Source organism: Anomaloglossus baeobatrachus, chromosome 3, assembly GCF_048569485.1.
Source record: "Anomaloglossus baeobatrachus isolate aAnoBae1 chromosome 3, aAnoBae1.hap1, whole genome shotgun sequence".
In the NCBI taxonomy this organism is placed as follows: domain Eukaryota; kingdom Metazoa; phylum Chordata; class Amphibia; order Anura; family Aromobatidae; genus Anomaloglossus; species Anomaloglossus baeobatrachus.
The window spans coordinates 523,130,054-523,146,714 of record NC_134355.1 but is presented as its reverse complement, the minus strand read 5'-3'; the positions used below and the strand labels follow the sequence as shown (position 1 = coordinate 523,146,714).

At 40.3% G+C, this 16,661-nt stretch overlaps 1 protein-coding gene across 1 annotated transcript in view; it reads left to right on the top strand.

The window, feature by feature from the left end:
* Positions 1–15,777, top strand: part of RNF13 (ring finger protein 13) — a 117,199-nt gene extending 101,422 nt beyond the window's left edge. The window contains exons 7-10 of the mRNA XM_075340765.1: positions 215–320; positions 3,283–3,376; positions 4,017–4,097; positions 14,580–15,777. Of these exons, the coding sequence (XP_075196880.1) occupies positions 215–320; positions 3,283–3,376; positions 4,017–4,097; positions 14,580–14,953 (655 nt within the window). The 3' untranslated portion in view covers positions 14,954–15,777. The remainder of the gene's footprint in view (positions 1–214; positions 321–3,282; positions 3,377–4,016; positions 4,098–14,579) is intronic.
* The last annotated feature ends 884 nt before the right edge of the window (positions 15,778–16,661 follow it).

Here is a 16,661-nt window from a genome sequence, read left to right as displayed (position 1 = left end):
CTAGTGTATACAGGGATTAGCAATATGCACCCAGAAATGCTCGTAGTTCTGGGTGCATATTGCACCTGACAGGTTCCCTTTAATGTAATAAAATAGAAAGCTAGAACTCATAACCCTGGTGTAACCTGAGCCAAATATACTCGCATGCAGAATAAATGTCTATTGTGTTACTAATCAAATTTATACTGATTTTCTTGCCTTTTATTTTGCATAGTGCATATATTGAGCTACAGCCTGATGGAAACCTGCCTTTGGAATACTACCTGATACCATTTCTAATCATTGTTGGGATTTGTTTGGTGCTAATTGTCATTTTTATGGTATGTAGCACAACGATTCTTGCTTTTTATTATTCAAAAAGGCAACTTGGGGTGCGTTCCCATGATTGGTATTTGAGTTTTTTGATGCTGCAGAATTTACATAACAAATCCCGCACCTTAGTTTTCAGTTTTTTTCCTTGTGTTTTTGTGTGCGTTTTTGTTAAATGCTTATTTGAAGGTTTTTTGTCTTTTTAATCCCTTACAATCTGTATAAAGGCTTAGAAATATTCATAAGCCATTTTGTGAGACGTCCTCATGCACTAAGCCACACCAGAATTGTATTTTATGGGTATGTGCACCCGATGGTACAAACTGTTTTTTAAAGTGCACAGGTTTATAAACAGTTTTGTTGGCATTTTGAAAATTGTGGGTTTTTTGGGCTGTCTTTTGAGCATTTTTATTTTTTGTCGCAGTTTTTTTGGGGTGTGAATTTTAGGCATTTTTTTTTTTCTTAAGTCTATTAAGCCATGAATAAAATATGAGCATTTTCTTTAGGCAAAACCGCTCCAAAAGATGCCCAGGTCTTTCCATATATCTTTTTAGCCTTACCATAAACTTGTATAACAAGTATTGAGCATCTTATAAGCTGAAAACACCTGAAGAATGGTGTACTTCCTTATTTTAATCTCTTGACACTTTTGGAAAGATTCTCAAAAACTTGTCTATCAATAGCAAGTCATTTTTACATAGGAATAAATTTTTATGTTTTGTGAGCGCATTTTTAAAGGGAACCTGTCACAGGATGTTTATAATACTCACCTAACGGTCAGTGCGGAGCATACTGGTTGGATGGGCATCTCTGTTCTCTGGGTCTGCGCCTCCTCTTTTGGCCGACATTGAGGTCCTGCGCAAGCACACTTTGATCTGCCCGAGTAGGGCAGATGAAAGTATTGTAGTGCGCCAGCGCGGGCCCTCAATGTTGGCTAGTGTAACTGACGTAGAACACGTCATCCACACTAGCTTCAGAAGGAGGGAAATAATAAATAAATATATATTTGTGTGTGTGTGTGTATATACATATATATATATATATATATATATATATATATATATATATATATATATATATATATATATATATATATATATATATATGTGTATATATGTATATAATATATATATATATATATATATATACACACATATATGTGTGTGTATATATGTGTATGTATGTATGTATAAATAGATAATTATGTATGTATGTATAAATAGATAATTATACAGTATGCAGGGTGGTCAAAATGTAGGTGGACAGAAAATAATAACAATTATATTGATTTCTACATAAAATTATATTTACTAACACAAGCATATCATTGACAATTAAATTTTATTCTGAACAATAATACAAAAGCCCTTAAATTTTATCAAACGCAGGTGCTCAAACTGTTTCCATTACAATTTGCTCAGCTTTGAAGTCTGCCTCTTACACTTCGACAAACATTTTTACACAAGTTTCTTTGGGTATTAATTTCTTGAAATGCATCTCTTATGTAATTTTTTAAATCACTGACACTTTTTGGTTTTTGACTATAAACTTTGTCCTTGAGTACTCCCCAAAAGAAAAAATCCATTGGGTTAAAGTCTGGTGAATGTGCCGGCCAATCAAGTGGGCCTCTTCGATCAATCCATTTCAAGATACTCGCGGACTACTCTTGAATAATGTGGAGGGGCCCATCTTGTTGGAAATAAGGGTCATTTGAATTAGGCTGTTGCTGTAACTGGGGAACAACTTGATTCATTACAATTTTGAGATACGTATCTCCTGTGACTGTTCCATCAAAAAATATTGGTCCTAAAACACCAAAACTTGAAATACCACCCCAAACATTGACACTAAACTCATTTAGTTGTTGCTCTAATGTTAAATGCATGTTCTCATTATATCAGTAAATACAATTCTGTCTGTTAATATGGCCGGATAATTTGAAAGAAGCTTCATCACTCCACATAATGTTATCTAAAATTACTGGATTTTCTTTAATTCCGTTAAGTATAATCTCACTAAATTGCAGCCGCCTGTCTGGATCATCCCCCAATAAACCATGAATTAGACGTGGACGATAAGCTTTTCACCCAATAGATTTCAGATTGCATGATAGAAGCTCGTGAAATTCCCAGTTCTAAAGAGACTCTTCTAGTGGACTTTTTTGGACTCTGAACAAATGTTTCAGCAACAAGTTGTTTATTATTTTCTGTACAGGCGGTTTTGGGTCGACCAGTTTTTTGAGCATTAAGGATTGAGCCAGTGGCATTGAATTTGTCACGAATGCGGTACATGGTTTGTCTCTTTGGGGCTTGAGTACCAAATGTTTCAACCCAATTTGCTCTAGCGGTTTCAGCATTTTGAGATTTCCAATACTCCTTTTTTTTTTTTTAAAATCCATTTTTTTTTTATCTGTATTTAAATTATTTGCCATTATGGGTTATCTGAATTATAAAGAAACCAGATTTGGGGGAGATTTATCTGTGAAAACTGGAAAATGAAAGGTGGAATCTGGTTGCTAAGGGCAGCTGAATCAGTTTCATTACAATTTTGAGATACTTATCTCCCGTGACTAATCCATCAAAAAATATTGGTCATTGGTCAGTTTCACTTTATACCATGTTTGATAAATCTCCCCCTTCATAACCCTATTACACACACTGTCCACCTAATTTTGGACCACCCTGTATACATAATGTGTGTACATTTTGATTAGTTTATAGATATGAGATAAAGTAGGAATATATGGAAAGAGAAAACAGATATAGGATATACATATATATCAACACTGCAAGTGAAAACAGACGGTACAAGGGCCACCTGGAAAAAAAACTATAATTTCATATTAGATGTTTGTGATCTTAAATATTTATATTAAATGGATATTTTTCATTAATATGGCATAGAGAGTGGATTTATATTGAACATTAGGACATCCTACATTTAATGTATCTGCATGACTTTCTACAAACCTAGATTACGAAGTTTGTGCAAGATCGACACCGAGCAAGAAGGAACAGACTGCGCAAAGACCAGCTGAAAAAACTTCCCATCCATAAATTTAAGAAAGGTAAGATAAGGGGCCACGGGCAGTGGAAGAGCATTTCAGGTAAAGAGAGAAAAGTCCACTTTTTTTTTTTTTTTTTTTTTCTTCAAATCCACATTTTTCTGTCTTGGTAAATATGATCCTTGGCTAGTCATTCACATTTTTCACCATTTTTAATCCAGTTTGGCAGGGATAATTTGTCCATAAGTCTTAAGTGGAGAAATGTCATTTGTGGGTAGTTTTTTTTTTTTTGTTTACCAGCTTGTCTTCTACATGGGGACACTGGGCGTTTTATGCTAATATGACTGGTAACCATAAGTTTGGATTGATTTCTCCATGCGTAGACTCAATATAGACACTGCGGTCTAGGGAGATGTGCAGGGAACAGCCGTGTCTCCTTGTACGGTAAACTTGCTGTAACATTTCCAAATGTTGAGCAGCTTAAAGATGTGTAAATATTTGGACGCTGCAAGAATTTGCTTCAACATCTGTAATGAATCAGTAGCGGAGGGAAGACTGCATAGTCCTGTGCCAGAGTCTATATTTAGCCCTATCACTTTCACAAAGGATAAAATCATAGGTATTTTATGGCACTGTGCACTTATGTTACGCTTTTGTTTTAATCTTTTTGTTTAATACTGAATAATTTTGATTTCAATTACAGGTGATGAATATGATGTGTGCGCAGTCTGCCTGGATGAGTATGAGGAAGGAGATAAGCTGCGAGTGCTGCCATGTTCACATGGTACGAATATTGGAACCTAACACTATATAGCAAAGGAAGATGAGATATATAATGTAGACAAAGGATTGGGACACCACATATTACACCTATAGATATGTATTTATGACATCTCATTCTAAAGCCATGGGGTCCACATAGAGGTAGCTCTTCCTTTGGAAGTAAAACCGCTTCAGATTTTTGGGAAGGCTTTATACATGAGTGTATAGAGTGATTTTAGTGTATTGAGTGATTTTCGAGTGGATAAGAATTTTTGCCCATTTGTCCAGAAAAGCAATACAAAGGATACACTAATATTGGAGGAGGGGGCATGTCTCAGTCTCTGTTCTAGTTCATCCAATAGGTTTTGGATGGCTTTGAGGTTAGGGCTCTGTGCAAACCAGTCATGTTCTCCACACTAAATTCACCTAAACATGCCTTCATGGACATTGATTTGTACACTGGGCCGCAGTTTTGATAAAACAAAAAAAGGGCCGTACCCAAACTCTTCCCACAAAGTTCAGAGCACACAATTGTCCAAAATGTCTTTGTGACGGGGTCCTTCTCCATATCACACAATCAACAGAGCAAGAGATGAGTGAGCAATCCACAGCATATTTATTCCATGCAATCCAGAATGTCCATCAAATAATCCACCACACAGAGGGTAAAATATTCCAATAAGGGCATAAATGTCTCGGGGATTAGTCAGAATCCTCCAGCAGTCCTTTTCCAGGCAAATCATGGTGTCTCAGTCTCTCTGGGGTGTCAGCTTCTACTAAGAGGAGCAATCTTCATTCTTCTCTCTTCTCCTGCCCAGCCAGACTAACAAATCCCCCAGGTAAGCAGAGAGTTTACAGTAGGTAGATCCCAGGCCCTGTCCCCCAGACCTAGGGACTGGAACACTACAGGGGGTAATTACCGTACTTTTCGCTTTATAAGACGCACATACATACACACACCCCTCCCGTATATTCGGATTATAAGACGCACCCCCTACTTTCCCCCAAAATTTGGGGGAAAGCAGGGGGGGTGCGTCTTATAATCCGAATATACGGGACGGGGTATGTATGTGTATATATATATATATATATATATATATATATATATATATATATATATATATATATATATATATATATATATATATATATATATATATATATATATATATATATATAATCTATATCTATATCAAGAAGGCCTGCGGAGACACCATCACATGTTTCTCATATATATATATATATATATATATATATATATATATATATATATATATATATATATATATCAAGAAGGCCTGCGGAGACACCATCACATGTTTCTCAACGCTGGCAGGAAACTAGCCAGGTCTTTCACCGGGAAGGGCAGTCTCCAGTCAAGGAGACCACCTATGCCAAACATGGTATCCATCCACAGACAGCCGTTTCGGGGTATTTGCCCCTCATCAGTGTGGAGTAGGAATCTGGCTAGTGGGACATTGCCTAGTAAAAGACTATGTGAGCAAGGATGGTTGACCTTAGGGAGATCAACATCCACCACTGCGGAGACACCATCACGTGTTTCTCAACGCAGTGATTCTAGAGCAATGCCCCCTGGGAAATATTCAAAGCAAGAAGGCCTGCACCCACAGACATAGTGCTGAAACATGTAGTCCTTTGCTGGAGTGCTATTAATTGATTGGAGTTCCTCATACTTTTATATGACCCAAAGGAATAATAAAGAAGAAGTTTTTAAAATTTTGGTGAAATTTCATCCTTTTGCTGGATCCTAAGTCTCCTACATTCCTATTTGTTTGGGCACACTCCCTGCCTGGATCCCTGCAGAATATAAGGTGAACACCGCCCATTGTATCAAGAGGAACTCCTTTATGGTGAGCTGGCTATATGTTTTCCACATTGCTATATATATATATATATATATATATATATATATTTATATATATTAAACGATGATTGACCTTAGGGAGAACAACATCCAGCACCACGGAGACACCATCACGTGTTTTTCAACGCAGTGATTCTAGAACAAGGCCCCCTGGGAAAATATGCAAAACAGGACTGCCTCGGAAACGCCATCACGTCTCAACGCTGCCAGCACTGATGAGGGGCAAATACCCTGAAACAGCTGTCTGTGGATGGATACCATGTTTCGGCATAGGCGGTTTCCTTGACTGGAGACTGCCCTTCCCGTGGTTGTTCCTTCCCAGTGAAAGACCTGGCTAGTTTCCTGCCAGTGAGACATGAGTGATGGTGTTTCCGCGGCAGTCATGTTTTGTGTGTTACACACATACATACACACATATATATATATATATATATATATATATATATATATATATATATATATATATATATATATATTTTATAATAATTAGTCCAGGAGGGGTGCTGGTGGGGGGCAGGTGAAGCTGCGGGCGGCAGCGTTTGATCTCCTGCTCCCGCTCATATAATATGCACAGCCGCTGTCCATCAGCGTGGTGCTGAAACTGCATCTCGCTGATGGGCTGGGGGAGCTGCACATATTATATCTTCCTGTGCTTGCCTTTGATCGCACATGCCCCCCCTGTGTTAGATATGGCCCCCATGCTGCTGCCCATAGTAAAATAATAAACTCTTTACTCACCTCCTCCTGCGTGTCTGCCCGGTCTCCCTCCTGCCGCTGTGATCAGGCACGCAGAGATCTCTCTGCTGTCCCGATCACATGACCGGCACTAGAACCAGGAAGTAGGAAGTGCAGGAGACAGGAGGAGCTCAACCCCGAGGAGGGAGACGCGAGACAGGACAGTGCTGGAGAAGGTAAGGAAAGAGTATATTTTACTAAAAGCAGCAACATGGGGGCGATATTTAACATAGGGTGATGTGTGCCAGCCACAGTGGGCCGTGTGCCAGCCACAGGGGGTCATGTGCAGCAATAGGGGGCCTGTGTGCCAGCCACAGTGGGCCTGTGTGCCAGCCACAGTGGGCCTGTGTGCCAGCCACAGTAGGCCGTGTGCAGCATTAGTGGGCAGTGTGCCAGTCACAGGGGCCCATCTGCATCATTAATGGGTTGTGTGCATCATTAATGGGCCATGTGCCAGCCACAGGGGCCGTGTGCCAGCCATAGAGGATGTATGCCAGCCATAGGGGAAATGTGGCATCACTGGGGGACGTGTTCAATATAAGGTGGCCATATCCAGATTAAGGGGGCTAATTTTAGGATGTGGGGGCTATGAGGGACATATACCCTATATTATTTGTTAGACGGACACTGGCATTATAAGACGGACCCCATTTATTAAAAAATTCTCTATTCCTTCACCAAATTTGGGGGTGCGTCTTATAATCAGGTGCGTCTTATAAAGCGAAAAATACGGTACCTACAGACAATACAATGTACACACAAGCAATACAAAAAATGGACAGTGAACCAAGCGTAAAATTGAACCTACACAGCATGATACACAGTACACCATATCCCACCATCACAACCTTTAATATGCTGAAACATTAAGATTCCCTTTCACTAGGACTAAGGAGCCTAGGAAACCCTGAAAAACATCATTATTGATTGTACAGAAGGACAGGGAAGTGATAGAAATGTTCAGTAATGTTACAGAAAGCTTGTCAATATATTATGCGGTAGAGGTGTGGGGTTCACTTGACATTTTGTACACTGAACTCTAATATTAGTAGAAAAAAAATCAAACTAATCCTATTAAGCGATTAGAGAACTGTGTGCAATAAAATTGGGTGGGAAATTGTAAGTAAATGGAGAATTAGGGTACCTTCACACTTTAGCGATGCAGCAGCGATCCGACCAGCGATCTGACCTGGTCAGGATCGCTGCTGCATCGCTACATGGCCGCTGGTGAGCTGTCAAACAGGCAGATCTCACCAGCGACCAGTGAACAGCCCCCAGCCAGCAGCGACGTGCAAGCGACGCTGCGCTTGCACGGAGCCGGCGTCTAGAAGCTGCGGACACTGGTAACTAAGGTAAACATCGGGTATGGTTACCCGATGTTTACATTAGTTACCAGCGCACACCGCTTAGCTTTGCTCTCCTAGCTACAGTACACATCGGGTTAATTAACCCGATGTGTAATGCAGCTACATGTGCAGAGAGCAGGGAGCCGCGCACACTGCTTAGCGCTGGCTCCCTGCTCTCCTAGCTACAGTACACATCGGGTTAATTAACTCGATGTGTACAGCAGCTACATGTGCAGAGAGCAGGCAGCGTGAGAGCTGCGGAGGCTGGTAACTAAGGTAAATATCGGGTAACCACCTTGGTTACCCGATGTTTATCTTGGTTACAGCTTACCGCAGCTGCCAGATGCCGACTCCTGCTCCCTACTCACTTAATTTGTCGCTCTCGCTGTCACACACAGCGATCTGTGTGTCACAGTGGGAGAGCGCCTTTGAAGAAAACGAACCAGGGCTGTGTGTAACGAGCAGCGATCTCACAGCAGGGGCCAGATCGCTGCTCAGTGTCACACACAGCGAGATCGCTAATGAGGTCACTGCTGCGTCACAAAAAGCGTGACTCAGCAGCGATCTCGGCAGCGAGCTCTCTGTGTGTGAAGCACCCCTTAGGTGGAATTGAGTAAGGAACTTGTGAAACACTTATGTTGACATAAGGCACCTAATAAGCATAATGTCTTTGTTTTTCTTTAATCAGCTGTCTTCATTTCAGTCTTGCAGCAGCAGGAAAATGTGTCCTTCCTCCTGCCCTGCAGGCAAAATACTAATCAGTCCTTAGCTGTAACTTCTGATTTATCTGCACGCTCTGGCTTTCTGTGGCCCAGAACCAGATAAGCGGTGGATAATAAGAAAGCAAGAAAAAATAAATTCCTCCATGAAGATGTTGCGAAGTGTCACTTCATTATTACAGACTGGAGTCATTATGCCAGATCCAGCAAAGTAATAAGATACGGCCATTATTACAAAGTGTTCCTTGTTAGGAAATTAATCATTAAACGTCTTTATGCCTCTTCTTGCCATCTCATTCCCACACATAAGGATAGGGAATCTGTCAGCAGGATTTCACACCCTGTTTGTAGATCTTTTGAAGTTAAGTCCAGCATTACCTTTACATGGTTAGTATACTCCTCCATTACTGAGAAATCAGCGTTTGAATTGATATGTAAATGGCTATAGTATCTCTGAAGCCTCGGTCACTCCAGCTCTATTCCCACTCAGCGCCTCTTGTGATTGCTTGACTGATGATGCCTTTGCCAGAAGTCACACAGCAGAGAGGCTGTCAACCGAGCAGAAGGCAATGCTGGCTGATTGCTTTAAGGGGAACTCGACTGCTGATACAGGCTACTCTATCCACTAGTAGCATGTATCAGGCACTGGCCATGTAACTCCAGCCAGATATGGTTGACTGAATGCTGCAGCGTTTCAGAGAATTAAAAACCTTTTTCAGAAGCCATCAGGGACGAAGCCATGTGGTAGACTAGTTGGCCGTCTTCCTTCCCCCCCCCCTCCCTCCTACCTGCTCCCAACTAGTCAGCCACTTTTAAAGCATAATTGGCGCTTTAATTTTTATTTCATAACTCAATAGTACCCATAAAAATAAGTAACTTTGTAATATATCTTATCAGGGAAATCTGCTTTTTTTTTTTTGTCAGAATTGTTCAGTTATTACCAAAGCTCTCAATTCTGAGGTAACAATCTGTATTCAGTGCTATAGGCAGAGTGAGGAGGAGCTATAGAGGCAGAGCTTCACCCCTCCTCACTCCTATCTACATACAATCTCATCAGTAACAACTGCCGTCTCCTATCTCAGTAATGTGAAAGTCTTCACTGAATACAGATTTTACCTCAGAATTGAGAATTTTGTTAATGACTGATCAAGTCTGGCAGAGAAAGAAGCAGGTTTCCTTGATGGGCTATATTACAAAGAGGCTTTTTTATTTGTACTGTTGATTAATGCAATAAAAATTAAAGCGACAGCTAAGTGTTAAAGTATATTTTTTGTGTTTTTCTCACTGAAACGCCGCAGTCGCTGCTGAAATCATGCATTCAATGCCTGCAACATCCTGGCAGTAGATTGGACAACAATATCCATTAGCCATCATGTTCCCTTTAAGGCCACATTGAGTTTTTGGTGAGGTTTTTTTTACTTCAGTATTTGTAGCTAAACCAGGAGTGGAAAAATTGGAGGAAAAGTATAATAGAAACATGGGCACCACTTCTGAATTTATTACCCCCTCCTAGTTTTGGCTTAGAAATACTGAGGTAAAAACTCACCAGATATTCAACATCTGCACATGGCCTTAAAGGGACTCTGCCCGCAGCACCTCCTGCTGAATGATGGCCTCTACGCTGTGTGACTTCAGGTAAAGGCGTCCTCAGTCCAGCAGAAGGAGACTGCAGCAGGTGTGAATAGTGCTGGAGAGGTTAACAAGATGGGCCTCAATTTAGAAAGAATGTAGAAATCTAACAATTTCTAGTAATTTCTAGACTAATAAATTCAATTGAATGTCTGTTTTTGCCAAAGGAAAAAAGGTTGGAGCCATAAAAGAACGTGTACCCTTACACAAAGACGTCTTTTGTCACTCTAATAGCTGTGAGGATCTGGTACTTGTGGTCCTGGGAAGGATTTATCTAGCGAACGTTGTTGTATTATAATATTCATTCTCAGGTGCTGTAGATGTGAAAAACGTTTACAGAACATGATAATTACAATACATAACAAAGTGTGAAAGTGTAACTAAAAATGGTTAAATACGTAACCGTGCAGTGGGTGATGGCACCCTGCCAGGAGGCAATGGAGGGGAAGGAGACAGTGAGCTCAAGCTTCTGTCATGGTAGCAGGGCTGTTACAGGTTGGAAACTGTCTTAAAAGATGAGATTTGTTGTTGTTGGATAGTTTCAAAGACTGGGTCAAAGCCTGATTTATTATAGGTATCGAGCTCCATAGCACAAGGGAAGCATAGCGAGGCGAACAAAGATTACAGCCTTTTGAGGACGGGAGATTAAAGGTGTATTCCCATCTCAAAGACCCTGTCCCAATATGTAGTAGAGGTAATAATAATATTAGCAAATACCTCCAATTAGAAATGTACAGTCCCTGACAGTTCTGTCACTTACATGTTATGTAAATAAAAGCTTATAACCGGACTTTAAATTCATCCATTGGTTTCATAAATTACTCTTTTCAAAGCTGAAACCCTCCCAATTTTGGTTTAGGTTATGAAAATAAAGTTGCTGCAAAGCTAAAACTATTGATCCTTTAATGAACACAGAAAGCTCAAATTTTGGCAAGACAAAAGTTTTGTCGCCTTGTCATATAATGCACCCAATCCTAGTTTTCATCCTTATCTGTGCTCACTAAATGATCGGTTAATTCGTGGGTGTGTATTAAAAGAAACCCAGCACCCCAGACCTGAAGTTGAACTGCAACACTTGTCCTCTGACAACATGCCAAAAATCGACCGTGCGACCAAATCCTTTGACTATCAAGAGACTAAAGACCAGATCCACTGCAGAGGTGGCTGGTACCTTTTAATGTGTCTCAGTGTCAAGTACAAATAATAAAAAAAGATTTGAAGAGACTGGAGATGTTTTTGACAAGCCCAGGTCCGGCAGACCCCGCAAAACAACTGCTCAGGAGGAATGTTTGTAGGTTAGAAAATCCAAAGCCAGACCCTCTTCCACTGCAGCAGAGCTCCAACAGGCCTGGTCACCTCAAGTCCCTGTGTCAACTAGAACAGTTTGTAGGATTCTGTCTCAAAATGGCCTCCATGGTTGAATCAGTGCCCAGAAGCCAGCACTAAACAAAACGCAATGAAAAAAACCATGTGGCATTTGCCAAGTCCCACATCCTGCTAAACAGATGGACACTGGAAACGTGGCAGAAGGTGGATTTCTCTGATGAATCTTCAGTTGAATTACACCACAGCCACCGCAAATACTGCAGAAGACCTACTGGAGCTCATATAGAGACAAAATACACCCAGAAAACAGTTAAGTTTGGTGGTGGAAAGATAATGGTCTGGGGTTACATTCAGTATGGGGGTGTGCAATACATTTGCAAGGTGGAAGGCAATATCAATAGCCTAAAATATCAAGAAGTATTAGCTACCTCTTACATTCCCAATCATAAAAGGGGTCAAATTCTGCAGCAGGATGGTGCTCCATCTCATACATCCATCTCTACAACAAAGATCCTCCTGGCAAAGAAGATCAAGGTGCTCAAGGACTGGCCAGGCCAGTTAGCAGACATGAATATCATTGAGCATGTTTGGGGTAGGATGAAAGAGGAAGCTTGGAAGATAAAACCAAAGAATCTAGATGAACTCTGGGAGGCATGTAAGACTGTATTCTTTGTTATTCCTGATGACTTCATCAATATTTTGTATGAATCATTGTTGAACTGCATGGATGCAGTCTTTCAAGCTCATGGAAGTCACACAACATATTAAATATGGCTCTAATAGCACCAAAACTTCATTCACCAATGTTATGCAACATATGTTTGTATTAGAAGTTATACTTGTTTGAATTTCACATTACTTTCTGTGGGAGTAATTTATGAAACCAATGGATGAATTTAAAGTCAGGTTATTATAACCTTTTATTTACATAACATGGATAAGCGACAGAACTTCTGTCAGGGACTGTAGTATAGCTCTCCTGATACAGCCATGTCTTTTGCCTCATGTGCAGGGAATTGAAAGACGTTTGGTATCCATGGCTACGACCATGCATATAGTGACTGTTAGTTGCTCGTGGTCGTAGCCATGGATACCCAACGTCTTTCAATTCCCTGCACAAGAGACATAGCTTATCAGGAGAACTATACTATAATTCTAACTGGAGGGATTTGCTAATAATATTACACCTACTACATATTGGGATAGGATCTTTGAGAAGGGAATACCCCTTTAAGTCAGATGTATGGCAGGTTAGAGGTTACAGACAGCCTTGTAAGTCGTTAGTTTTTTTTTAAACTGAATTCTTTAGTTAATGAGCAAATTTATTAGAAAATGTGTTATTTTCTGGCCATAACTTTAGATAGACACATTGGCGAGATCCGGTGTCTTTTCATTATCTTGAACTATTAGTTGATAAAATCACTGTGACATTCAAACCCACTTTTCTCCTTTAATGTGGCCTAAAAATATTTATGTCTCAAGTAATGCTGTTTCTATTGACTAGGGAAATTGTATGTACTGATTTACTTCTATTTTGATACATCACCTTTAAGATCAGATAAATCTGCTTTATTTCCTATTTGTAACTGGTTCCTATAAGTTTTCATTAACTGTATGTGTCCCTCCAGCTACATTGTACATTTATGGTAATCATTTTCTCTATTATCCAGTGTAGTCTTTTAGAAACGTTGGCTGTAACATGGGGGGGTGAGAGAACTTTTTTTTTTTTTCTCAATTCTTGTCACTGCTGTATAAAGGTTAAAGGGGTTTACTCAATATTATGAAGACTTCTCAACATTGAAATCGCAACACCAAGAAGGAAAAGTCATAGTTAGGATTGTTAATCAAGTTACTGATACGCAAATGATGGAAACAAAGTTTCATTAACAACTTGATTTATTTAGTATTGAGTAGTGTTGAGCGGACCCGGACTGGAAAAATCCGGATCCGCGCGGTTTCAGCGCTAGATCCGGGTCCGACCCGGACGCGGGAGTCCGGGTGCACGATCCGGGAATTTTTTTTTTTTTTTTTTTTTTTTAACTCTGTCTCCTTTTTCTTTCCTTCCTTCCTTCTTTTCTTTTCTTTTCTTTTCTTTTCTTTTCTTTCCTTCTTGATCGGATCTCAGACTTCCTTGTCAACCCGCCACTGATCCACCGGACCCGGATTATTGGCAATCCACTTAACTCTAGTATTGAGTGTGTACCCATGCCCAGAAATCCCCACAGTTACACCCATTGGCTGCTATCCATTCAATTAATAATGGCTGTCTGAGAAAGTTCTGTCATGCTGAATGCACTTGGGCACACGAGTCTTCAAGATCTACTGCTGGCAGCTCCATTTTGAAATTGACAACGAATGACATCCCAGTTGCGCTTGAAGGGAGACAAGTCCAGAGACCCTGCAGGCCATTGTAGCAAGTTTTGGCCACTCAGACTACTCCGAATAGCACAAGGTTCTGTGACTGGGATGCGGTGTGGTGCAGGGGGGCTGCGGGGGGTGTTTTTTTTCACTAAGGCAATGAAAGTGTTACAAAATTGTTGAATTGATTTAAAAAAAAAAAAAAAAAAGCTCCCGTGACACTTTGAAGTATTTGGCAGGAAACATTTGTATTGCCAACACTTTTCCTTCTCGGTGTTGCAATTTCAATGTCTACGACTGCAGTTAAAATTCCAAATTGCTCTTAAAAACAAGCAATTTTGCAATTGACTAGTTAAAAACACCCTTTTTCCCCTCTACAATATTACATAACTTCTTCTACTGTTGATTTTTTTGTTTTATTTGTATTTTTGGGGAGGGCTAATTATAAAGTTGTGATTATTATCTGTCAAAGTAAAGCAAATTTTTAATAGATTTTCTCTTTTCAGCCTATCACTGTAAGTGTGTGGATCCATGGCTAACCAAAACAAAAAAAACCTGCCCCGTCTGCAAGCAGAAGGTTGTCCCGTCCCAAGGAGATTCTGAGTCTGACTCAGACAGCAGCCAAGAAGATAATGATGTTTCAGAGAACACCCCACTCCTGCGACCTGTGCCATCTGCCAGCACACAGTCATTTGGGGCAATATCGGAATCGCACTCTCAGCAGAGCATAGTGGAGTCGTCTGAAGATGATGATGACGATGATGATGCAGATGATGACGACGCAGATGACAGTGACAGCAGTGATGAAGAGCACAACACTGGAACAGTCGTGGTACAGCTGCAGCAAAACCTGGATTCTCGAGAAAGAAATACTGTCTAACTGGCGTCACTTGGGAAAACTTCTTGCTGTTTTCTCCAGTACGTTTTTTTTTTTTTCCACCCACAAGCGTTGCTGCCTATCGTTAGGTCTTGCGGCTGCAGGCAAATTTAAAAAGCAATGTACAGAATATTTAAGTAAGAGAAGCTGCTAGGTAATCAATGCTTTAGTACTCATACTGGACACTAGTGACAAGACATGGACACGACCAAACTATTTGCATGTGGATTTTTTTTTTTCCTCTGCACTGGAACTACTCATGGGCTCCTAAGCACAGATTAGAGGCGCCATATTTCATTGTATACGCTTCGCTATGCACAATGGACATACTTTTAACGGCTGCTGTCAGCCAGGTATGCAGAAGGCGGTATGCATGACATACTAGTAAAAGGAGGTGGCGAGCACAGCTCTGTGCGGCATGTGGCACAGAGTCAAGGCTTCATGTTCTAGGTATATTGCGGGTTTACAATGTAGATTGTTACCAATACAATAAATAGGTCACACTTGTTTTAATTATTTATAATGCAGCCTAGTTATTTGCTGCTTCAGCAAAACATAGGAGCTAGTGCTTATAAAAATCTGTACAAATCTACAATCTGTTAGATAAAAAATGAAAAACCTCTCTCCGGAAGAGAGTATATTTTATGGTTTTCAACTTTGTATCATTTCTCTGGATTTATGCACTTTGGGCAGAAGCTTATATTCATTACCTTATCCACTGAGTTAAGATTATATTGCTGTAGAAAGTCAATATACTTGTGTAAAGTTATACATTTTTATATCACATTATGTAAAGTCTCAAAATAAAAGCTTGATTTCCCACCGTATCCATTTTGGTTTACCTTCCTCCCGGGCATATTTATTTATGTGTATAGTGTGACTCACTAGCGTGATTGTATATTGTTGTTTTTTGTTGGTTTTTTTTGTTGCACTGTGTGTTTGTGTGTGTGTTTGTGTGTGTGTATACACATGCATAGAAAATATCTTTAAGTACACTAATATTAATTAGTTATAATTAAGTTGTCTGACAGCTCCATTTTGGCCTTGTTACAAGAGGCTGCTGATAAGTCTTTGGCATTACCCAGAAAGAAACAAGATAGGATGATGAAACTTTATATTTATTCCACATACTCTCCACTTATGTCAACACACTTCTTACATTGGTATTCCAGGTTCTGTAAGCCTGGCAAAAAGGATGATTTCGGTTGTGCCTCAAACCAGGCATCTGTAGCAGCCATGGCATCAGAAATGGTGTGAAATTTGGTACCTTTTGAAGTGTCTCTTCAGGTTTGGAAACAGATTATAGTCGGAGGGAACTAGATCTGTGAATTAGGTGGGTGGTCAACCAGCTGGAAACCCAGCTCTGACAGTTTTGCCATGGTCGCTTGTGCAGTGTGAGCAAAGGCATTGTCTTGCAGGAACAAGATTTCTTTGGTCAGCTTGCCGCGCCCTTTGGCCTTCAGAGCTGCCTTCAATTAGTCCAAAAGTTCATTGTAAAGGCCACGTTTCACTAAGCAACATCGCTGCTGAAGCACGACTTTTGTGACGAAGCAGCGATGTTGCTAGTGATGTCGCTGTGTGTGACATACAGCAACAACCTGGCCCCTGCTGTGAGGTCGTTGGTTGTTGCTGAATGTCCTGGACCATTTTTTAGTTGTTGCTGTCCCACTGTGAAGCACACATCGCTGTGTGTGACAGCGAGAGAGCAACA